This window comes from Bufo bufo, chromosome 4, assembly GCF_905171765.1.
Source record: "Bufo bufo chromosome 4, aBufBuf1.1, whole genome shotgun sequence".
Taxonomy (NCBI): domain Eukaryota; kingdom Metazoa; phylum Chordata; class Amphibia; order Anura; family Bufonidae; genus Bufo; species Bufo bufo.
Window position 1 is genome coordinate 269,022,968 of NC_053392.1, and position 26,645 is coordinate 269,049,612.

General features: G+C 41.2%; 1 protein-coding gene across 2 annotated transcripts in view; it reads right to left on the reverse strand.

Annotated features, from left to right (window-relative positions):
- Window positions 1–26,645, reverse strand: part of COL21A1 (collagen type XXI alpha 1 chain) — a 465,445-nt gene that overhangs the window by 8,108 nt on the left and 430,692 nt on the right. For both annotated transcript variants that reach the window (XR_005778297.1, XM_040428578.1), the window contains exons 25-27: window positions 22,943–22,975; window positions 12,841–12,987; window positions 9,711–9,765 (exon numbers count right to left, since the gene is read on the reverse strand). Coding sequence is in view for 1 of the 2 variants with exons in the window: in XM_040428578.1 (XP_040284512.1) it covers window positions 9,711–9,765; window positions 12,841–12,987; window positions 22,943–22,975 (235 nt within the window). In the remaining variant the exon portion in view is untranslated. The remainder of the gene's footprint in view (window positions 1–9,710; window positions 9,766–12,840; window positions 12,988–22,942; window positions 22,976–26,645) is intronic.

Below are 26,645 nucleotides of genomic sequence, written 5' to 3' on the forward strand. Positions count from 1 at the left end.
ACTGAACAAGACACACAAGCTGAAACGTCAAGACTGGGCCAAGAAATATCTCAAGACTGATTTTTTCTAAGGTTTTATGGACTGATGAAATGAGAGTGAGTCTTGATGGGCCAGATGGATGGGCCCGTGGCTGGATTGGTAAAGGGCAGAGAGCTCCAGTCCGACTCAGACGCCAGCAAGGTGGAGGTGGAGTACTGGTTTGGGCTGGTATCATCAAAGATGAGCTTGTGGGGCCTTTTCGGGTTGAGGATGGAGTCAAGCTCAACTCCCAGTCCTACTGCCAGTTTCTGTAAGACACCTTCTTCAAGCAGTGGTACAGGAAGAAGTCTGCATCCTTCAAGAAAAACATGATTTTCATGCAGGACAATGCTCCATCACACGCGTCCAAGTACTCCACAGCGTGGCTGGCAAGAAAGGGTATAAAAGAAGAAAATCGAATGACATGGCCTCCTTGTTCACCTGATCTGAACCCCATTGAGAACCTGTGGTCCATCATCAAATGTGGGATTTACAAGGAGGGAAAACAGTACACCTCTCTGAACAGTGTCTGGGAGGCTGTGGTTGCTGCTGCACGCAATGTTGATGGTGAACAGATCAAAACACTGACAGAATCCATGGATGGCAGGCTTTTGAGTGTCCATGCAAAGAAAGGTGGCTATATTGGTGACTGATTTGTTTTTGTTTTGTTTTTGAATGTCAGAAATGTATATTTGTGAATGTTGAGATGTTATATTGGTTTCACTGGTAAAAATAAATAATTGAAATGGGTATATATTTGTTTTTTGTTAAGTTGCCTAATAATTATGCACAGTAATAGTCACCTGCACACACAGATATCCCCCTAAAATAGCTAAAACTAAAAACAAACTAAAAACTACTTCCAAAAATATTCAGCTTTGATATTAATGAGTTTTTTGGGTTCATTGAGAACATGGTTGTTGTTCAATAATAAAATTAATCCTCAAAAATACAACTTGCCTAATAATTCTGCACTCCCTGTATATTATTAGCGCAACCTGCGCTAAATTGCGTGCAATTGTTTGGCCGCTGCTGATAGTGACACAACCTCTGCTACATCTGTTGTGTAACATTTGCACATCCTAAATATCTGTGACATTCAGCGCAACATCTCCAATGTACGTGTGACATACTTGCAAGCCATTTAATATGCTCAAGGCGAGCAGTAAGTGACGGGGAAGTGGCCGTGCTGCTGATGGTTCACGCAGAGGCCGTGGCCCTGGGCTCGGCGAAACTGTGCCTGCTGCCAGAGCACAAGAAACACACTCATCCACGATACCTAGCTTCATGTCCCAGTTTGCAGGGTGGCGCAGGACACCACTCTTGAAGTCACACCAGTGCAAACAGGTGGTTAGTTGGATTGCAGCAGAAAATGCTTCCAGTCGGTTAAGCACCACCCTGTCTTCCATAAAGTCCAGTTTCAGTAGCCAAGAGTCTGGACAACAGAATACTCACCCTGATCCTCCTTCCTCCCACCATGGAGAGTTTTTCCAAACAAGTGATCCCACAATCTTGTCATCACCATTCCTTGATTTGGGCCTCTCACCAAGCCCTCTTGAAGAGGGACATGAGGAGATCTTGTGCACTGATTCCTAAACTCTTGAGCATCCACAGTCAAAAGAAGATGACGGTGGGGAACAGCAATTAGTGTATACGAGGTGGATGATGATGAGGAGACACAGTTGCCAATAAGTCAATGGCAATTAGTGTCTCAAGAGGTTGATGATGAGGATGAGACACAGTTGTCAATAAGTGAGGTTCTTGCTAGGTCAACAAGTCAGGAGGATGACCAGAGTGAGGAAGTGGAAGAGAAGGTGGTGGACGATATAATCACTGACCTAACCTGGGAAGGTGGCAAGCCGAGCGAGGACAGCAGTACAGAGGGGGAATGATCCGCAGCACCGCAACAGGCTGGAAGAGGCAGTGGGGTGGCAAAAGGGAAAAGGCGGGCCACACTAAACAGGCCCGCAACTGTTCCCTGGAGCACCCCCTTGTGGCAATCTCCCTTGCCAAGGTTTAGGTGTTCCGCAGTCTGGTGCTTTTTTGAGGAAAAAGCGGACTATAAAAGAATTGTCATTTGCAACCTGTGCTGTATCAAAATAAGCAGGGGCGTGAACACTAGCAACCTCACCACCACCAGCATAATCCGCCACATGGCATCAAAGCACCCTAATAGGTGGACCGAACGCCTGGATCCACAATCAGTGTCTGCGGGTGACACTACACCCTCCTCTTCCCCTGTGTTACGTGCTGGCCAATACCCTGTCCAAGACGAAGGCCCAGAAGCCTCCTGCCCTGCACCTGGACCTTTGCAAGCACCATCAGCTAGCACATCCACTTCTGTGTCCCAGCACAGCGTACAAATGTCCATACCCCAGGCCTTTGACCGAAAGCGCAAATACGCAGCCACCCACCCATAAACCATAGCACTGAATGCACACCTTTCCAAATTCCAGGCCTGTGGACACTGAGGCTTTCCACAGCCTGATGGTGTCGGCCATACCTCGTTACTCAGTCCCCAGCCACCACTATTTTTCCTGGTGTGCCGTCTCCGCCTTACACCAGCATGTGTCCCGTAACATCACTCGTGCCCTGACCAACGCAGTTATTGGGAAGGTCCACTTAACGATGGACACATTGACAAGTGCTTTTGGCCAGGGACGCTACATTTCCCTGACGGCACACTGGCTGAACGTTGTGGAGGCCGGGAGCAAGTCGTACCCTGGGATGGCACAGTTGCTACTGATGTTAAGGATTGCGGGCCCTACTTCCATCAGGATTTCCGTCACCACCTACATTAGTGACTGCAACCCCCTTTTCTCCTCCTCCACCTCCTCCTCCACTTCCACCTCTGAATTATCATCTTGCAGCACCAGTCAGCCATAAGTCAGTAGCTGGAAACTAATTTGTTTAAGTGACAAACACACCGCCGCAGAGCTGTAGCAGGGTATAAGGGACCAGACTGAGCTGTGGCTCTTGCCACTCAACCTACAACCATGCATGGTTGTGTCTGATAATGCCCATAACTTGGTGGCAGCTTTGGAGCTCGGCAAGCTCACACATATACCATGCCTAGCCCACGTGTTCAACTTGGTGAAGGAGCGCTGCGTGTGTGCCCATTACTGGAAGTCATTTACAGCTGCCACCGGTCTGGCAACGCTGCAGCAGTGCTTGCAATTGCCAGCTCAACGACTGTTTTGCGACATGAGCACACGCTGGAACTCCACGTTTCACATGTTGACCAGGCTTTGTGAGCAGCAGAGGGCAGTAGTGGAATACCAGCTGCAACATGGTCGACGCCTTTCCAGTCAGCTTCCGCTCTTCACAAGCAACGAGTGGGCATGGATGTCTGACCTTTGTGAGATTTTACACAACTTTGAGGAATCAACACACATGGTGAGCGGTGATAACACTCTACTGAAATGCTCGCTACTCACAATGAAGGCGCTCGTTGCTCACAACGTGTCTACTGAAACGCTGGCTGCTCACAATGATGGCGGGCGCTTTGCATGTGGAAGAGGTGGTAATAGGAGAAGACAGTGCACAGGGTGATAGCCAGACCACCCTCAGTTTGTCTTCTCAGCGCGAATTGGATGATGATGAGGAGGAGGAGGAGGAGCAATCGACGGTTGCCTCCGCTACAGAGGATAGAACCCATAGCAGGTTTATTCCATCTGTTCAGCGTGGATGGGCCAAAGAGGAGATTGGGAGTCATCTTCCTGATGAGGACAGCGAAGTCTTGTCTATTGGGACTCTGACACACATGGCTGACTTTATGTTATGCTGCCTTTCCCGTGACCCTGGCGTTATACGCATTTTGGCCAACACGATTACTGGTTGTTCACCCGCTACAAAGATAACTTCTCATATCTCATTCCTGTGGTGGAGAGGACTAGCAAAATGGTGCAATACCAGGAAAAATTGCTCCAAAAATTTCCAGCTGGCGGCAGAGTACATAGTTCCTTGGGCAACCAAGGAGGGGAAACGAGGGGAACACACAGCAGTTCCAACAGAGGCAGGGCAACTCTCCAATGCCTGGGACAGTTTCACCATACCCCGCCAGCACCCTCACCCTGATGTGCGGCCTAGTGTCAAGAGGAGAGAAAAGTTTTGGAAGATGGTGAAGGAGTACGGAGCAGACCGTGTCAGCATCCTCAGTGATCCCTCTGTGCCTTACAACTATTGGGTGTCCAAGTTAGACACGTGGCACGAACTGGTGCTCTACGCCTTGGAGGTGCTGGCCTGCCCTGCTGCCTGCGTTTTGTCAGAGCGGGTATTTAGTGCTGCTTGGAGCATAATAACTGTCAACTGTAAATGCTGACAGTTTGACTCTTATCAAAATGAACAAGTCCTGGATTGCCCCTGACTTCTCTACTCCACCAGAGGAAAACGGTTGAACATAAAGTCACTTTAAATGTGGCCTTTATGGTGTATTGAATATACTGTATTCCCATGCACCCACCCCTTCCACCACAAAAAAGGTAAATGGTTAAATCTTCCTTTTTTCATCTTCCTCCTCCTCCTCCATCATATCAACATGCTTATTAGGCTGCCCTTGCTCCTAATGTTTTAGAGGGTCAGCTCAGCAGCAGACCCTCACCCATAATGTTTTAGATGGTCAGATCAGCAGCAAGCCCTCACCCCTAATGTTTTAGATGGTCAGATCAGCAGCAGGCCCTCGCCCCTAATGTTTTAGAGGGTCACCAGCAGGCCCTTGCTCTTAATGTTTTTGAGGGTCACCAGCAGGCCATCAATTATAATTTTTCAAGGGTGTGTATGATGTCCTTCTTTATGTGTAATAAAGGGTGTATTGGCAGCCCTTTCACTTAGTGCATAGGCTTTATGAGTGTAGGAGTCCCACTACCTGAACCATTGTACCACAATGTTAATGAGGCCCTCCATTATGTGATATACAGGTTGTATTGGAGTGCTCTTCCTTGTAATTTTTGGCAGCACTTGCACTTTATATACAAGTAAATATACAGGAAAGAATGTTTCCTATCAATTTTTCCTCTAAAATTGATTTTATCTTCGGTTTTGTGCGTATTATTGTCAGTCTGTAAAAGTGGTGTACTACTCGGACAACATCGTTCCCAGCAGCGACCTGGGAGTCCAAGATGCATCCAGACATCCTCCCAATGCTGTTCCCGAACCATTTCAGTGGTGTTTCCATCAATTTCTGACCTTTTCCTGTGAACTAGACCCCCTCACCTCTGTAGAGCACCCAAGCATCCCAAAGTGTTCTACTCGAGCACAAGAGCACTTTGGTGCTCGATTAACACTAGTTGTGACTTGTGGGTAATCCAAAAAAAAAATCCACTTGCTCATTCATCTTGTCATACTATCACTGGAGGTGGGCTACTTTTTCTTGGGCCACCCTGTATTAATTTGCTCAGTTCCTCCTGATGATAGGTTCATGTTAAATAAAGGCCTCTTTACAGTGGCCAATTAATTGCTGGTGTAAAGGTGCCACCGATTACCCAATGAACAAGCAAAACACTCATTCATTGGGTATTGAGATTGTTTGTGTGGATACCAAAATCATTGTTTGCTGGCTACCTAAACAGCACTCTGCTGTTGGCAAACAATGATTCGGTATGGGGACGATTGATAGCATTAGCCATCGCTCCTCCCCATACTGTGGAGGAGATCACTGCATGTAAATGCACTGGTCTCCTTCACTGACGAGCAGTTGCTGGCAGGGAAGGAACACTTCCTTCCTGACAATGGCCTGCTAAAGTGTTCAGTGTAAAGGGAACTAAAGGCCCCTTGCAGACGAGCGTGTCTGTATTAGGTCCTGATACGTTGCGGATGTGTTCAGTGAAAACTGCGCAATTTCGCAAGTAAGTCCATTCAGTTTTGTTTGCAATCGCGTTCAGTTGTTCTGTTTTTATCACACGGGTGCAATGCAATTTAATGCGTTTTGCATGAGCGTGATAAAAAACTCAATGTTTACAAACAACATCTCTTAGCAAACATCTGTAAAAAACGCATCGCATCCGCACTTGCTTGCGGATGCGATTTTCACGCAGCTCCTTTCACTTCTATGGAGCCAGCGTTGCTTGAAAATCGCAGAATATAGAACATGCTGCTATTTTCACGCAACACACAAGTTGAAATGAATGGGTCCAGATTCCGTGCGGGCGCAATGCGTTCTGCTGATAATCAATAGAATTGAATATGGCAGATACATCTTTGAATCCCAACTCATCTTGCATCAACCTGTGTAATAGGCTAACGCAAACAGACACTAATCAACATTTTTTTTTTATTGCAGCCCTTAGACCAGAAAAGGTTGTGCACCCCTCGTGTAGACAGTGCATTAAGCTGTGTGTGCTTTATGACAGGGGAAATGAATTTACATCATTTGTAAAACAATGTAACAGATCATAAAGCCTGCTGAAAGCACTAAAGTACAGCCACAGGCCCCAGTCAGTGATAGTGGAGATACATATTAAGCTTTGTGCACAGCCATGGCCAAAAGTTTTAAGACTGACACAAATTTTGGTTTTCACAAAGTTCACTGCTTCAGTGTTCTTAAATCTTTTTGGAAGATGTTTCTAAGCATTTCATAAGTTTTTTTTTGTTTAACTTTTATTGACAAATACATCAAGTTTATGCAAAGACTCTATATCTAGAGTTAACCCTTCTTTTTTAAGACTGCAATTTGCCCCGGCATGCTGGATTTAATCTTCTGGGCTCAATCCAGACTGATGGCAATCCATTTTTGCCTAATCACTGCTAGGAGTTTATAACAATTTCTGTGTTTTTGCTTGTCCAACCGCTTTCTGTGTATTGACCACAGGTTCTCAATGGGATTGATATCTAGGGAGTTTCGGGGCCATGGACCTAAAATTTCAATGTTTACCAAGCCACTTAGTTATCACTTTTGCCTTGTGACATGGTGCTCCAACATACTGGAAAAAAGCATTGTTCATCACCAAATTGCTCCTGGATCATTAGGAGAAATTACTCTTGGAGGTTATATTGATATCATACTTTATTCATTGCAGTGTTCCTAGGCATAATTGTAAGTGAGCCTACCCCCTTGGATGAGAAGCAACCCTACACATGAATGTTTTCCATATGCTTTACTGCTGGCATGACACAGGACTCATGGTACCGTTCACCCTTTCTTCTCTGGGCAATCATTTCTCTAGATGTCCCAAACAGTCTGAATGGGGTTTTAGTAGAGAAAATAACTTTATCCTGAGAATACGTTTTTAATAGTGCACTCCCAAAAAACCCTTTACGTCCCAGTCTATATGCAGGGCTGCATCTGCCATTAGGCGAGATGAGCATCTCTCCTCGGGCGGTGGCCAACTTGCGTCTGACAGGGTGGCAGTTTTTTTTTCGGTGGGGCACAGGGGCCTATGGCTTTCATCTCCACCGTTCTGCCTCATAGGGTTCAGCAGGCCACTAGGCCTGAAGCCTGTGAGGCAGCAGAAAAGTATTATATATACTGTACTACCACTATGTGGGGGAATTATACTGTAGAAGGGGAATTATATATACTACTATTATAAGGGGGCATTATATTATGGGGGGGAGCATTATATATACTACCATTACATGGGAGCATTAAACTATGGGGAGAGCATTATATATACTACCACTATGTGGGGGTATTATACTAAAGAGGGGCAATATACCACAGGGGCATTATACTACAGGACATACTACGGAGGTGAGAGAATTATGCATACTAACACTACAGGGGGGCATTATACTACGGGGGAGGGCATTATAAATATTGGAATATCCAGTTCAGTTCTGGGCACCAGTCCATAGAAAGGACGCTCTGCAACTGGAAAAAGTACAGAGGAGAGCAACTAAACTGATAAGGAGAATGGAGGGTCTTAGTTATGGGACATCCTAAAGCATTTAATGTGAAAATGGCTTAAAGAAAACCTGTCATGTGGATATTTGATCATAATCTAACTAATTATATACAATTATTAACTACTAAAAAGTGCCTTAGATGTATTCACTTACTGGTGTGACAGATGGTTACCTCATAATATACACACAAAGATGCCTCATGCCGCATGCTAATGAGCTGATTTGAGTCCAGCGTGATGTCAGTGAGTCCAGCATATATTTAATTAAAAGCTATAGCCACTCCCCTGCCCACCTGCTGCTGATTCATATGGAAAAAAACTGTCATTCAGCAGCAGGTGGGCGGGGAGAGCTTATGAATATTCATGACTCATCATTATCAGCTGGAGCTTTTCAATACAAGATGTTGGCAGATTCACTGGGTCAATTAAAAAAAGTCACTTATTTATGTTGCCCTTAGTTCGGACACCATAAAACTGGTGACAGGTTCCCTTTAATGTAGCTTAATGTACTATAATGTGCCTAAACCTCAATCAATTGCCTTGAAACTTTTCACAACCTAAGTTCCCAGCTTCAAAAACCTATCCTGAAAGTTTCATGGATTTTGGCTACCCACAAGGCAAATGAGTGACATTAAGCTTGTTTTTTTTGGGGAGCTTAATGTGGCTTAACATACAAAAAAAAACTCAGATGTTAACCAATTTCCCCCAAACTTCCCATCCTACTAGACTCTCTCTATGCCAACATATTCTAAAGATTTGGGGTCATTTGATAAAACATACCAAAAGTTATTCACATTAAACTATTTTATTCCAATCCTAAAACATTTAATGTGAACAGCTTAATGTAAAAAGAGCTTAATGTACCATACTGTATGTAAACCTCAATCAATTTCCTTGAGACTTTGCACAACCTAAGTTCCCAGCTTCCCAAACCTATCCTGGAAGTTTCATGGATTTTGGCTACCCACAAGGTAAATGAGTGACATTAAGCTTGTTTTTTGGGGAGCTTAATGTGGCTTAACGTGCAAAAAACAACTCAGTTGTTAACCAATTTCCCCAAAACTTCCCATCCTACTAGACTCTTAATGCCAACATATTCTGAAGATTTTGGGAAATTTGATAAAACATACCAAAAGCTATTCACATTAAACTATTTTATTCCTTTTTGAAAACATTTAGCTTAATGTAAAAAGAGCTTAATGTACCATAATGTGCCTAAACCTCAATCAATTGCCTTGAAACTTTGGACAACCTAAGTTTCCAGCTTCCCAAACCTATCCTATTCATGGATTTTGGCTACCCACAAGGCAAATGAGTGACATTAAGCTTGTTTTTAGGGGACCTTAATGTGGCTTAAACCTACAAAAAACAACTTAGATGTTAACCAGGAACTTAAGATGTCTGTGTGACAAACTGTGCAGAGACAAGACATGGTTGAAAGAAATAGTCAAAACAGTCTGGTCCAAATGGAGAACATAAGGAAAGAGAATGTCTACATTAGAGGAGATGTGACTTGATGTGATAGGTATGTAGTGTGTAGTATGTGTTCTCCTGTATGTTTTGTAGCTCTGTATGTAGCAATTCTACTTTCCTCCTCAGAGAGCAGCAAGGCTAGGTTCACCCTGTCTATGTGTCTGCTTAAGAATCCAGTTTGAAATTTGGAATAGTTCCTAACTTATACAATAACTAAGTTAATTAATTGGTCGGACACATTGTTTTAAGAAGTAAGTTAGAAGTTGATTTCTGTCAGTGAGTACTATTCATCATGTTGTTCTTTTTGTATACGCTTATAACAATAAATGATCAATTTTGGTTGTAAGAAGTATATTTTTTTCTGGTACTACGACATACCTTTTAAAACATCCATGCAAATTTCCCTTATAAATTGTTCAGATTGCTCTTTACCCTTTATAAAACAAAAACATTGACATAAATATAAAGTGTGTTACCAAGATGACTCAAGTATAAATTTTACATTTGTAAATAGAAATGTGAAATTTATCAGTTTTTTTTAAAAGTAATATTCTAATAGAAGTGGTATCATAGTATGGACTAAGTAGTGATTTTTACTGTTTGTCTCCTAGTTTACTATGGACTCCTTCTATAGACCTTTAATGTTTTTTTTTTTATTAAGTACCTTTACTTGCAGGGTACAATCCTCTGATGCTGCCATCATTGTTCTTTTTTTCAAATACCCCTCGCTTGCCCCGCTGTGCATCGGTACAGGGAGGAGAAGATGTCAGGGTCTCAGTGGGCATCTCCTTCTCCCTGGCTGTGCTGAGATCCAACCCAGTGGAGCGCGTCATAGCGAGGCAGAAGGTGAGCTGTTTTTTTCTCCCTGGCTGTGACGTGCTTCGCTGGGTCAGGGAGGGAGAAGGAGACGCCCATTAAGAAACCATGGCGTCTCCTCCTTAATATACCTATGCTCAGTATTAACATACTGGGCATTTAAAATGCAGGGAGGCACAGTAGGGCAAGTGAGGGGTCTTTGAAAAAATGCATCAGTGGAGCGTACCCTCCAAGTAAAGGTTAAAGGTTAAACAAAAAAAATACATGAAAGGTCCTCTTTAAACTTGTCTCTTTAGAAATTTCTGTAACTGGTTTATACTATATATCTTAATGCAGTTGTAAAATGCCATGAACATCCTGTAGAAACCACCCCATACAGAAACCCCGTACAGTAAAGTCAAGATTTTAAAGGAATATGTCTATATTTTTTACAAACCAAAACCAGAAATTTAAAATGTTTTTCTACACTCAATTACCCGTCTATATTCTATATATTCTATTATTTTATCTTCCGTAATTTTATTATTTCTTTATTTTTTTTTCTTTACATGATGTGAACAGCAGTAATATTTAGCAAATTGAAGTATCTGAAGGGGAAAAATTTGATTTGCCTCAATTTCCTTGTGCTTCGTGGAAACAATTAAATTTTTCCTAAAATGGTGGCTGAAAATAAAAAAAAATTATACTCACCTCATGCACTTGATCACGGAGAAGCCGTCTGCTCCCATCTTGATTACCGCTTGATTATGCTGGCCGCACACAGTGATGTAATGATGTCACCACGCTGGCTGGGCAGGTGACATCATCACTGATGATGGTACTGCGCATGGCCAGAGTGATCACATGGTGACATCTTCATGCTCGCCGCAGGTCCTTTGGCGGGTTTTCTTCAATCAAGACAAAAGTGAATGGCCTTTCCGCGATCAAGTGGATGAGGTGAGTATAATTTTTTTTTAACCCCCATATTAACCCCCTGAGAACCTGAATGTGTGTCTCAGACGTCACGATCAGCATTGAATGCAGCATCTGAGGGATTAATTTATGGGCACGATCGCTGTTCCCCATCATTGCCCCCGCTCCATACAATGAAAAGCAATTTGTGATGAAGTAATTTGTAACAAATCAAATTTTTTGACGAAGTTGGCGGAATCAAATTTTTCTAAAATTCAGTCATCTCTAAACAGCATTTTAAATATCTGATTATATCCGCCACATGGATATAGGAAACTTGTGTCTGAGGATAACTGATTGACCAGGGTGTTGTTGCTAGTTGCAGTTGTACCGTAATTGCGTACTTGTGTATTAGGGTACATTCAGACGTCCGTAGTGTTTTGTGGTCCGCAAAACACTGACGCCGCACATTACTGGCACTTAATAGATTATTCCTATTCTTGTCCGCAGCTGCGGACAAGAAATAGGACATGCTCTATTTTTTCCGGAGCCGCGGACCGGAAGTACGGGGCCGCAGATCGGAAATGCAGAAGCGGACAGCACACTGTGTGCTGTTCGCATCCTTTCTGTCCCCATTGAAAATGAATGGGTCCCGATCCGTTCCACAACGTTGTGGAATGGATCCGGACCCATTCTACGGATGTCTGAATGGACCCTTAGAGATTACAAGTAAAACAGGGTGTCCATCCCAATGGGCATTTAATGTTACATGGATGCATTTTGTATGAGTGCACTGTACTAAAATTAAACATAATTCATCTCATCCCAAAGCTAAAAAAAAACATAATCCTTGTCCAAAATTAATAAGTTATCTTCCAAGTCTAATGCAGCCCATATACAGTACAGTCTAGGATTTGACACTTGTTTTATTCTCATGCATTACTATATATTATTGTTACAATTACATTACAGTACAAAGAAATGCCAATATTATTTGTATAATTATTATGAATTTTTGATGTTAAAATATATTGGTTCCTTTTTACCATAACAATAGCTCTTCTGCATGACATAAATTACAAATAAAAAAAAAAGACATTGATAAAGTTGCATAAATATAAATGGCAAATTGTCATTTATAAGTCAGTGAAAAATAGTCATATAGGCTGGGTTTAAACCTTTTGTTTTGCAGTATATTTCTTGACTCTGATGACAGACATAGGTTTTTATTTACCAAAACAGGCCTTCTTTTTTCTGTTTTTCATTTTTCTTACCCCATTTTCTCCATCCCATTGCTTATTTCTGGGCTCATGCTGTACCATTGTGTTGGGAAATATTTATTAGGGAGTGTTATTATACACTTCCTAGAAGTGAACTTGATATAGGTATCTACCCGTACTTAGGGATATACCCATGCATGGAGTAACAGGTAGTCTGCTTTGTGATATTCATGTTTTATAGTGTATATTTTTGGGATATGGTGACACTTGACACGTGGAAGATCTTTTTGGGGGTAGTAGCAGCATAGGTCAGGTGATTCTGGCACCTTTATACATCTGTTGTTTCCTTTTGTTATTACTATTATATTGTTATATATTGTGTACATGGATTTTTATGCAATAAAGTAGATATATTTTTTACCATATTGGGCATGTCTTTGTTGTTTGTGAGTGAGCAACATTATAGGCATAGGTTTTTATAAGTTTGCATCAATGGGCATTTACAATTACATTTGCATTACAAGTTTTAAATTAGTTTGGATTTTAACAAATAAAGACATGAAATGAAGAATGTTACATACAGGCCTTCCATCTTGTCCAGGCAGCCCAGGTAGACCTCTGTCACCACTAATACCCATGGGACCTGGGGCACCATTTAATCCTGGAGGACCAGCCTGTCCTCTTTGTCCATAAACACCCTGAGATCCAGGTTCTCCAACTTCCCCTTTCTGAAAATATATCAGTGAATCCATTCATAAAATCTATATGCTTTAATTCTACATAGACAAAGATGTTTTGAATGATATACTTGACCAATTTAGTTACATATATCTCATAGACAACTGTTTTGCCTAATTACCTGATTTAGTTACATATACATATATATATATATATATATATATATATATATATATATATATATACATATACATATACAACAAAGAAAAGCAGCAGCACTATATAGTGAATCCTGGTGCAATTTCCTCAGACCACGGGCAAGGCAAACATCGATAATTTTATATGGATAGGTAAGCACTCAAACCACCGTGGAGCAGGCACAATATTTAATATAGGGTATGGTACAATAAAATGGAATAAAATACAACTCTAAAATATAACACTAAAATAGAATATAAAACTGAAACACACTGTAAAACTGGCTAGAAATAAAGTGCAAATTAGAATTCTCGTTACAACAAATAATGTCCTTTTCAAAACATCTAATAAATAGCCGGCACCTGTATCATTTGATGTAGCGTTACATCCGAAAAATCGCGAAATGGATCGCGAAAAAATCGCAAGTGGCGATAGTCTTACACTAAGTTGGTATGAAGCGAGTCAATGGTTGCTTACTTAGTACCCGCCTTACCTAATTGGCAAGGAATCTTCACACTGACTAGTGTGCGTTCAGATATATTTTCGTGTGGGTTGTTACTTATGTTGGCGGCAACCTTTACATTTGGATATAACGTTGCATCCACCGAAATCGCATCCAAAGGGGGCACAAATGATTATGTTGCCGCACTGTGATGATCTTATGCGGATAATCGATTGCTCACTGAGCACTCACCCCACCTGATGATGTGTAGTCTTCACACTGGCTGGTGTGCACTCCGGTGTATATTCTCGGGGTGGGTTTGTACCTGTGTTCCGGTGAAAAACTTTCTTGCAATTGCTTTCACTGCCTCTCTGTCCCGCTCTGCACACAATCCTCGGGAGAGTTGGAGTACAGGTTCACCGATTCAGGTCTCTCCTTCTATTTTAGTGTTATATTTTACAGTTGTATTTTATTCCATTTTATTGTATCATACCCTATATTAAATATTGTGCCTGCTCCACGGTGGTTTGAGTGCTTACCTATCCATAATAATTTGTTTAGTGTATATGTATTGAATAGGGTGATTCAATCTCAGGTTCAAGCACCTATCCACAGTTATAGGGGGGGTGAGCCACTCTATCGACTCTCTTCCAAAATTCTTATACACCTCACCCTAGGTGAGTGAGCTCCCCCTTTATGACTATGGACATCTGGAGTCATGCTGAAAACAAAAAACAAAAAGCAGAAAATTATATTTTTGAAAAACGCAATCATGTCCCTATTATGGGAGAAAGATCAATGACTGAAATCTTTAGGGAATTAGAGGGACTTTTGCACAAACAATTAAGACAACATTGGGAAATACGCTAATTAACCCAGTGCATTGAATTGGGGAAAATACCAAAAGGTCTCCTAATTGTCAAGACTCCTGCACAAGATTTAAATTCAGAGGAGTTTGACAAAGAATGGAATGACCAATTATTTACCCAATCCATAGCACTGACCCAACTAGTGATCACAAGAAGATCCCAAATTTTATTGGATTTAACCAAGAAAATAGATAAAATAAAAGATACGGTAGATAAATTACCTAAAAATAGCGAATTTGAATCTTGGCAAGAGAAATTGTGTAAAAGTTTGGACAGAGTCGAAGCTGATATTATTGAGAGGAAAAAAAAAAACATCTGTATATACAGAGGAGTGAATCTCGAATGCCAACATGTGAAGAAAACATATCAAAAGGGGAATCCTCTACACAACACATTGAAAAGGTAGATGGATCGGACAAGTATGCTATACCTGTAAGTAACAGATATGAGTCACTTTCAGAACACCATTTTTTAGATCGAACCCCGCCACATCACAGATCATGACCGAGACACAGAACACCAGAAATGAATTATCACAAACAGAGAGCAACAGTACACACATACAATCTAAGACAGAAAAACACTTATCACCAATTCACCCCAGATAAGCACATTACATGACAACACAAGAATGGAATCAATACCAGGAACCCACTCCCAATCACTTCCCTATGGAGACACACAACTATCACAATCCAGAATTAAGAAAACGAGAAGAGGAAAAAGGAAGAAAAACACAGCACAAACGACACTATTAGAAAAAGATCAGGGCTCAATAGTCAATCTGAGTTCCACTACACTCACAAATGCACAGATAAAACTCCTTGAGAAAGGTCTGAAATTTTCCCCTAGCGAAAAAATTAATAAGTTCGATACATATGTTGGTATTCAGAAATTTATTCGAAAACTCTGTTTAAAAAAGTATCATCTAAAAAAACCGATATCTGTCCTAGCAGACAGTAGTGAACAAGATCCCATAAAATATACAAATCTACAGAATAAATCCATGAAATTCCCAAGGAATGAGATTAGCTATGAAATAGCTACATTTCAAAAAAGTGTTGAAAGCGATCTACAAAAAATAAAAGAAGGTTATGTAAGGAAGCATAATTTAAATAATAGGGAAATACAGGCTATCAAACAGCTTCAGAAACAAGCCGACATCATGATACGCCCGGCGGATAAGGGGCAGTGGTGATCCTTGACACAGCATACTACAACAAGGAATGTTATAGCCAATTGTCTGACATCAACACATATCAGAAACTTAGAAAGGATCCTGTGGAGGATTTCCACAGAACCTTGAAAGAATATTGTGAGAAAGGCTTGGACGCAGGTATATTGTCCAAACAAGAACATGATTTTATCTTGGGCACGCAGAGAAGACTACCTGTCTTCTACTGCCTGCCCAAGATCCACAAAAATCCCAAAGAACCCCTTGGCCGTCCCATAATATCGGGGATAGGATCGCTAGCATCCAATCTTTCAAAATATATTGATACTCTGCTACAACCTGTGGTTAAGAAGATGAGTTCTTATATTAAGGATACCACACACATTATACAGACCCTTGAAAAATTGGAAATCCAAAATGAGTGGATTATGGGGACATTAGACGTCCAGTACCTATATACAGTCATAGATCATCAACAAGGGATGGAGGCGATCAAATCCCAGTTAATTTTAGATGGCTCATTAGACCCCCGCCAAATAGATTTTATAGTGGAAGGTATAGGGTATATTTTAAATCACAATTATTTTTTCTTTGAGGGGGACTCACAGACTCCTCCCTCCTCCCATTGCAAGCATGGCCACATGCTGGAGGTAACTGGTGAGTTGTTTGCGAGTCGGCCTTATGCTCCTGTAATTTGCCCACTGGCTCCTGGTATCGTCCATATGGCTCAGGTAGGAGAGTGTAGGGTCCCGGGCTACTTGAGAAACCTTGTCGTGGTGTCCGGGCTTAGACATGTTCTACACCGTAGGACATGTTGACTAATCTCTCAATTTTAAAATCAGTTTGAGAATTAGTGAGACTGCAGAGTGCACCTATGTTTGTTATTGTTTTGTTATATTGTTATATTAATTATCACATCCACACTTGTTACCTTGTGTAGGATGTCTATTGTGGTACTTGTGGTTCGCCGCGGGCATCCTCCATTGTATGCATTTTGCTGGGGATTGCCATTAGCAACGGGCCACAAGTGCAGGATTTGCTCCCCTATATATATGCACAACTGCATGTGGGTTTGAGCAGCTCCTGCTAATGCCAACCTGTCTTCTTAGTTTGTATATATAGATTCCTGGAGGTGTATAAACTCCTATTTAAATGTGCCTGTTTTCCATCTACAGGTCACATTTAGGTGCACCTGTGAAGCCTGGGCTATATCAGCAAGTCTTGAGTGGGACTCACAGACTCCTCCCTCCTCCCATTGCAAGCATGGCCACATGCTGGAGGTAACTGGTGAGTTGTTTGCGAGTCGGCCTTATGCTCCTGTAATTTGCCCACTGGCTCCTGGTATCGTCCATATGGCTCAGGTAGGAGAGTGTAGGGTCCCGGGCTACTTGAGAAACCTTGTCGTGGTGTCCGGGCTTAGACATGTTCTACACCGTAGGACATGTTGACTAATCTCTCAATTTTAAAATCAGTTTGAGAATTAGTGAGACTGCAGAGTGCACCTATGTTTGTTATTGTTTTGTTATATTGTTATATTAATTATCACATCCACACTTGTTACCTTGTGTAGGATGTCTATTGTGGTACTTGTGGTTCGCCGCGGGCATCCTCCATTGTATGCATTTTGCTGGGGATTGCCATTAGCAACGGGCCACAAGTGCAGGATTTGCTCCCCTATATATATGCACAACTGCATGTGGGTTTGAGCAGCTCCTGCTAATGCCAACCTGTCTTCTTAGTTTGTATATATAGATTCCTGGAGGTGTATAAACTCCTATTTAAATGTGCCTGTTTTCCATCTACAGGTCACATTTAGGTGCACCTGTGAAGCCTGGGCTATATCAGCAAGTCTTGAGTGGGACTCACAGACTCCTCCCTCCTCCCATTGCAAGCATGGCCACATGCTGGAGGTAACTGGTGAGTTGTTTGCGAGTCGGCCTTATGCTCCTGTAATTTGCCCACTGGCTCCTGGTATCGTCCATATGGCTCAGGTAGGAGAGTGTAGGGTCCCGGGCTACTTGAGAAACCTTGTCGTGGTGTCCGGGCTTAGACATGTTCTACACCGTAGGACATGTTGACTAATCTCTCAATTTTAAAATCAGTTTGAGAATTAGTGAGACTGCAGAGTGCACCTATGTTTGTTATTGTTTTGTTATATTGTTATATTAATTATCACATCCACACTTGTTACCTTGTGTAGGATGTCTATTGTGGTACTTGTGGTTCGCCGCGGGCATCCTCCATTGTATGCATTTTGCTGGGGATTGCCATTAGCAACGGGCCACAAGTGCAGGATTTGCTCCCCTATATATATGCACAACTGCATGTGGGTTTGAGCAGCTCCTGCTAATGCCAACCTGTCTTCTTAGTTTGTATATGGGGATTATTTCCTCCAGAAGCGGGGCACCGCCATGGGGACCAGGTTCGCCCCCAGTTATGCCAACTTATTTTTGGCCGACTGGGAAAGTTTTACTATAGGGCCAAGGCTATATGGCGGCGCTACATAGATGATGTAATATTCATCTGGAGAGGCACAGAAGACACTCTAAGGGAATTTTTTAAAATAAATAAATAATAATATAAGGAATTTGACCTTCACATCAAATGTGAATAACATAAATACAGAATTTTTAGATTTGCAAATTGCTAGACAAGATAGAAAGTATACATGTAGCACCTTCCAGAAACCAACGTCCAAAAATAGTTTTGTACTTTTTTCTAGCTGCCATCTGCCAAACTGGTTAATAAATATCACGGTGGGGCAGTTCCGTCGGATTAAAAGAAACTGCACAGATGAGAGCAAATTTGAAGAAGAGGCGATAAGAATGAAAGACCAATTTATTAACAAAAAATACCCTGAAGAAATAGTTAATAAATAGTGCATTGGATCGGGTGAAGAAACTAGAGAGAAAAACTTTTTTCTCGGATAAAAATGAGAATATAAATACAACATTGAAAGAAATGGAATTGAGAGTTATTCTACCATTCAATGCACATTATAAGAAAGTCCAATATATTTTAAAACAACATTGGCACTATATACTGGACAACAAAATAATAGGTCACTTGATACCAAAGGTCCCTCTGATATCCTTTACGAAGGTGCCTAACCTTGGCCTTAAAATAGCGCCCTCCGTCAAGCAACAAAAAGTAAAGAAAACCTCCATGTTTCAAAATTGTACAAATATAAATGGTTTCTTTAGATGTGGGAGATGCATTGCGTGTAAACACACAGCATTCCCTAAAAGAACATTAGAAGTGACATCCACACAAAATCTGTTCTCTTGGAAAATTAGGGATAGTCTATTCTGTAACTCCTCTGGTGTCATCTACATTATCCAGTGCCCATGTCAGAAACAATATATCGGACGAACAAAACGACCACTAAAAACAAGGATATCCGAACATATGACTAAGATTAAAAATGGGTTCGACAAACACTCTTTGTCGAGACATTTTAGGGAAATTCACAACAAAGACCCTACTAAACTGACATTTGCGGCACTGGAGAAGGTAGATTGACACTGGAGGGGGGGTGATCATATTCATCGATTGTCTAGGATTGAATCTAGACAAATCTATGAGTTCGGGAGTTTGCTTCCAGCAGGTCTTAATGCTGAGCTAGAGATCTTCGGCTTCCTGTGAGGTAGGGGTAGGTGCCTGCTTTGGATGTAAGACCGCAGTGTAGATATTAAGAGGGCACTGCGGTCCCTTCAGAGGCAGGCCTTCATCCCACTACACCAGCAGGATCCCGGATATCGATCGTTTATCAAATAAGTTCATATCCCAAATTGTGTCTTTTTTATATATTTTAAATTATAATAGCATATTGTAAGAATGAAAGTATTTTTAACCATTTCTGGTGCATTAGAATGAATTAGACGTTCAACCTAGCAGTCTAGGTAACAAAAACGCATCTACCGAAAAAAAACGCATTGAAAAAACGCAAGAAAAATTGAAAAAAACGCCTCCAAAATCGAACATCTGATATATGAGAATGAATTATTAGTTGGATTCAAAAGCTTTGGCGACAAAAACGGACCCGTCGAAAAAATCGCATGTCTCTAAAAAATCGCATTAAAGACGAATTTGTCCTTTTTTTATAATCCATCACTCCAGGATTTATTTAAGACCGAATGGCTCTCCTTGGAATCTGTTTTCGCGAATTTACTGACCACTTAGTAGAGTATAAAGAGTGGGATCTAAGCACACAGAGTATAACCACTGAGGAAGAGGTCAGTAAGACTTCGAAACGCATCTGGTGCTAGATACCGATGATATGAAAGATTCCACAAACAACTGAAGCATGGCCATGTGACTTTAACTCTACGATTATCTAAGGATACGATCTTTCAACAATTTGAATAGCAAAGGCAAGGAGAGACCTGAATCGGTGAACCTGTACTCCAACTCTCGCAAGGATTGTGTGCAGAGCGGGACTGAGAGGCAGTGAAAGCAATTGCAAGAAAGTTTTTCACCGGAACACAGGTACAAACCCACCCCGAGAATATACACCAGAACACACACCAGCCAGTGTGAAGACTACACATCATCAGGTGGGGTGAGTGCTCAGTGAGCAATCGATTATCCGCATAATATCATCACAGTGCGGCAACATAATCATTTGTGCCCCCTTTGGATGCGATTTCAGTGGATGCAACGTTATATCCAAATGTAAAGGTTGCCACCAACATAAGTAACAACCCACCCGAAAATATATCTGAACGCACACTAGTCAGTGTGAAGATTCCTTGCCAATTAGGTAAGGCGGGTGCTAAGTAAGCAACCATTGACTCACTTCATACCAACTTAGTGTAAGACTATCGCCACTTGCGATTTTTTCGCGATCCTTTTCGCGATTTTTTGCGATGTAACGCTACATCAAAGGATACAGGTGCCGGCTATTTATTAGATGTTTTGAAAAGGACATTATTTGTTGTAACGAGAATTCAAATTTTCACCTTATTTCTAGACAGTTTTACAGTGTGTTTCAGTTTTATATTCTATTTTAGTGTTATATTTTAGAGTTGCATTTTATTCCATTTTATTGTACCATACCCTATATTAAATATTGTGCCTGCTCCACGGTGGTTTGAGTGCTTACCTATCCATATAAATTTGTTTAGTGTATATGTATTGAATAGGGTGATTCAATCTCAGGTTCAAGCACCTATCCACCGTTATAGGGGGGTGAGCCACTCTATCGACTCTCTTCCAAAAATCATCAATAATTGTAGTTCTCCAAAAAGGAGGCAGCACTCCAGTGTAAAAAGTGAAAAAGACCTGCTTTATTCCCTCTGCAACGTTTCAACTGCTCATTGCAGTCTTTATCAAGCCTGATAAAGACTGCAATGAGCAGTTGAAACATTGCAGAGGGAATAAAGCAGGTCTTTTTCACTTTTTACACTGTAGTGCTGCCCCTTTTTTGGAGAACTATATATATATATATATAAATATATATATATATATATATATATATATATATATATATGTGATTTATGTTTACAACATAGACGAATTACATAGGTGACTGTTTTGCCTTGGAATCCGTATCTACTACATTCTGTTTTCCTTTGTGTTACAAAAGAGTTGTCCCATGAACAATAATTCTAAACTATCTACTGGAAGTATTTAATGTATGGTCATTAAGGGTTCAACCACTGGCACTCCCACCAATCACAAGATTCGGGTTCCCAAGTCCCCCGTATGAATGGTTCAGTAGTATGCATGCATGACCATAGCTCTCTTTACTTCTAGGCAAATGCTAGAAATAGCCAATGTAACATGTAAAATTCCCAGTGGAAAGAGACATGGAAATCATTTTTTCTTCCAAATGGGAAAACAACTTGGATTATAGCCAAGCTAGCATCTTATCTGCACACAGCTGTTTGCAGTGAGTACCCTTAAGGGGGTTGTCCGAGTTATATTTATTGATGATCTATCCTCAGGATATGTCATCAATATCAGATCGGCAGGGGTCCGACACCCGGCACCCCCGCCGATCAGCTGTTTGAAGAGAAGATGCGCGCCGTGCCAGCTCTGCCTCCCCTTCACTGTTTACCTTCTCGCCATTGCACCTGCAGCGGTGAGCAGGTTTAATTACACCTAACTGTCCCTTTCATTTAAATGAATGGGACGGCTTGGGTGTAATTACACCTGCTCACCGCTGCAGATGCAATGGCGAGAAGGTAAACAGTGAAGGGGACCCCCGCCGATCTGATATTGATGACCAATCCTGAGGATGCGTCATCAATAAATATAACTCGGACAACCCCTTTAAGCAGATAAATTTGGTTTAGCTAGCTGAGAGGCCGTTGTTGGGGGTCTGGGGGATACTCTTTGGCAATATGGAGAGTGTATAGTATGTGTGAGAAGTATTGTAGGCTATGAAATGCTTCTCTGGGTTTATGGGGAAAATGTATGCAAATTAGCATATCTTACAACTGGTGGCATCAAAGGCTTAGGGTGGTATTACACCCCCCAATTTTCAGGCAGTGCGCAGATAGAAGATAACACATCTAATGGCACTCATTTCCACCAATCTGATTACACCTCATTCTGTTCTGTTCATGATCGGCAGAACATTCCTGATTACATGAAAAAATGCGCTGCTGATATTCGGGCATCTTTCATCCTGATGGAAGATGTCGATCAGCCGATGAACGAGCATTTTCTAGTTCATCAACTGATAAGCTGCTTGATTATACAAGCCAATTATCAGGAACGAGCGTTCATATTCCCAATAATTGGCCCGAAATAACAAGTATAATAGGGTGCTTGGCTTTCTTTTCCTTTTGGATGAAAGCTATTTTGCAGAAAAACAAAAGCTAAGCCTTTCTGATGTTAACAGAAGTAACATATGCTAATTTGCATATATTTTTCCCAGAAGCTTGGAGAAGCATTGCCTGGCCTACAATACTGATCATGAATACAAGGCGCTCTAAATAATGAGAAAGCATACCCCTCAGACACTGACAAAGGCCTATCAGCTAGCTAGGCTTGGCTATTATCAAAGTTATGCTTTAAAGCATTGAGCATTGACTTTGGATAGCTACATTATACGCTCAGTTTCCTTTTCCATTTGGAAGAAAAATGGATTTGCATGTCTCTTTCCATGGGAAAGGTTATATGTTGACTGGTCTCTCTAGTGTAGAATTGATTTGGGTCTGAATCTGATTGAAAGAAATCTTCTAATTTCTAGTATGCTTTGTGCACAAGGTAGAGCAATGGATGACTATTGGCACTGAGCTTATAAATTGAGTAAAAATACAGTATTCAATAGTAGATAACAAGCAGTGACAACTTTGTTCAGTTATTCATACCTCTCCTTTAGAACCAACATTCCCGGGCTCTCCCTGAAACATAATGTTAACATATCAACAGACATGTAATATTTCAAATTACCTGTTATGATGAAAGAGAAAGAATGAGACAATGTATAACTGATATAATTCCATATTTTTTTCTACACAAGAAGTTCATTTGCAACTAATGATAAATGCAACTGACTCGTTTTAAAATGATCTACAAATGAAATAAATTTATATAGAATGGTTATTGAACTGAACAATAACTTTACAGCAACTTTGCTATGTAATGTCTTAAAGGGGTTGTCCTATCTTGCTGTTTCCACAGAGAGATAAAATTTGGAGCCTGCCCCAGCTGGCCAGTCTTATGGAAACAGCAGAGGGGGATGGTTCTCCACTGTTTCCATAACTCTTATTGTAGTGAATGGAAGCTATGCAAACAGAGTAGCAGAATATGCTCCACTGCTTCCGTAACTCCAAAAACAGGTTGCTAGATGTTAAACAGTGAAGAAGAAAGAGTCAATTCAGAATAAATAATGAAACAAACACCAATAGTTCTTAAGATTTATATTAGGTTGTTATAATTTGTAGTTCAGCACCTGCACAGAATAGAAGGTACCAAGGTACAGCCAGAATAGGCAATCTTGCAGCCCATGGATATAAAGGATGACAAATAAAAATGTTTTATTCATTGAAACCTGGGCATGTGAGGACTTTCTTTAGGAGAGTTGTGGGGCAGCATGGAGTCATGTATGCTTATATGGAGTTTACATGACTGTGTATGACATTTTGACAAATTATATTTAACCAAATTTTCTACTTTGAAGTGCACTTAAACATTATATATTTGTGGTCAGATAATGTTAACTTTTAGGTAGGATTTGCTAACAATCAAAGTTGAGGTTATAAACATTACACTGTGTGCACAAATATTAGGCATGTGAGCATTTTGATAATATCAAAATTTTATGCATATTTTCCAACTCCAAGTTGTATAAACTTGAAAGCTTATTGGATTTATCAGGTGATGTGTATTTGTGTAATGAGAGAGTGTACCCTAAGGAGATCCTTATATCAAGGCAGGCATAATTATTAGGCAGATTGTTTTCCTATGGCAAAATGACCAAAAAAGAGAATTAATTGACTCTGAAAAGTCATAAATTGTTAAAATGTCTTTCAGAGGGTTGCAGAACTCTTGAAATTGCTAAAGATATTGGGGCATGATCACAGAAACATCAAAAGTTTTGTTGCAAATAGTCAACAGGCTTGCAAGAAGCGTTTAAGAAAATTAACTGCCAAAGATTTCAGAAGTATTTATTTATTTTATGCACTTATATAGTGCTGCTATATTTCTTAGCACTTCACACACATTAGCATCAAGCTGTCCCCAATGGGGTTCACAATCTATGTTCCCTATCAGTACCCAGAGGAAACCCACGCAAACATGGGGAGAACATACAAACTCCATGAAGATGTTTTCCTTGGTCAGATTCAAACCTAGGAACCCAGCATCGCAAGGCACCACTGCTAACCACCGTATAAAGGGACCAGAAACCTGCTATCTTCCAGTGCGGTCATATTCCAGAACTGCAAAATCCCTGGAGTGCCTAGAAGTGCAAGGTGTTCAGTGTTCAGAGACATGGCCATGGTAAGGTAGCCTGAAACCCGATGACCACTGATCAAGACACATAAGTCGAAATGTCAAGACAGGGCCAAGAAATATCTAAAGACAGATAAGAGTGACTCTTGACAGACTAAATGGATGGGCCCATGGCTGGATCAGTAGCGAGCACAGAGCTCCTTTTCAACTCTGACACCAGCAAGGTGGAGTTGGGGTGCTGCTATTAGCTGCTGGTATTTAAGGCAACTAGATTATCTAGTGGGACCCTTTCGTGTTGAAGATACACTCAAAATAAACTCAATCCAAACCTACTGCCAATTTTTAAATGTCATTTTCTTCAAGCAGTGGTACAGGAAAAAGTTTCCATCTTTCAAGAAAACCATGATTGTATGACTATCCAGTAAAGGCCTTAAAGATTAAATAATAATGACATGGCCTCAAACCTCACCTGACCTAAACCGTTTTGAGAAATTGAGGAGCCCTTTTTAAATTGGAGAATTATGGTGAAGGAAAACAGTACACTTCTCTGAACAGTGTCTGCAAGGTTGTGGTTGCTGCTGTGAAAAATGGTGATTGTCAACAGATTAAGAAACTGACAGACTATATGAATGGAAGACTTATGACTGTTATGTCTTATGCACACGAACTAAGGATGAGCGAACCAGTTCAGACCTAACCAAATTCCGTCCGAACTTTGCTGTTTTTCGGTTGGCAAACAAACCCGAAATTTTACAGAACTCCATTCTCTGCTGGGCTGTGAAAGAGGGTGGTTGGGTGTTATAGTGTCTACCAGGAAAACAATCTTAGGGAGTCAAGAACAGTGAAAAATCAATCAGGAACAGAGTCAAAAATCAATCATTCCAGCTTATTGCCAGGGAAAGTGAAGTGAAGTCTAGGATTCCAAAGAAGAATTGTGTGAGAGAAGCAAGGCAGCTGACAGACAGGGAGAGAGGAGACAGGACCTGTGGCTGGTTGTGCCACAGGTGCACCTCAAAAGCGCCTATCTGCAAGCATTTCATTTTGTTTCCCCTTTTTTGTGGGGTTCAAAATATAATTAAGCAGGATATATATTGTGGCAAAAATAACCTCGCCACTGGGTTTTGGAGGGGCCTGTTTGCCAGCCTCTTGCCTCGGGATTATGGCCCATATACTAACTTTGAAGGAGAAGACAGACCGGCCGCACCGCCTAAATCTGTGGACCTGTTTTGGGCAGGAAAGCCATGCTTGCAATCAGGCCAAATGTGACTGGAATTCGGGAACCCCTGCTCGGATCTGGGTGATTTTTGGATATGTTGTTCACCCAGATCAGAGCTATCCATGAATGTATATGAATACGGGGATATGTGGGGTTTTGCAGTGTTTTCTGTGTTTGGGGGAAAATGTGTGTTTTCTGCCTGTGAGTGATTAAGTTTGCCCATTATGTTTGGTAATTGTATCACAGACAGAGCCTATTGTGTTTTGGTAATTGTATTTTGTTGATTGCGTCAAAGACAATGCCCATTGTATTTTGTTGATTGCGTTACAGACAGAGGGAAGGGGGTTTTGTGTACAATTGCTGGGAAGGTTTCAATACTGTAAATGAATGTGATTGGCTAATATATAAACTGTCACAGTCTTCTAAAAGGTCCCCAGGGGCAGTGTCCCTTGCTAGGAGACCTGCATAAAAGGCTGAAAAATAACCCATTAAAGAGTTCCTGTTTTACATTCAACATAGAGCCTCGTCTCATGTGTGTGGGGATTGCTATGCGCTGTATACTCCCCTGGCTATAACTCCTAGCTCTTGTAAGAGCTGTTCCTGTTCCTTGTTCCTGTGGTGGTTACGGTGTAGAGCGGAGTGCTTGGAGCCCTCGGGAAGCACTAGGAGCATCCATCAACGGAGGTACCCAGTCGGGGTGCCAGGACATCCGTTACACATATATATATATATATATATATATATATATATACACACACATACAGTACATATATATATATATTGTGGGGACTCACTATGGTATTTAGGACAAGCGGACGCAGTATAAAGGCAAAGACCAGTTTCTAACTCAAAAACTTCAGTGTTTATTCTCACTTGTTGCAAGTACACAGTATGACAGTTCA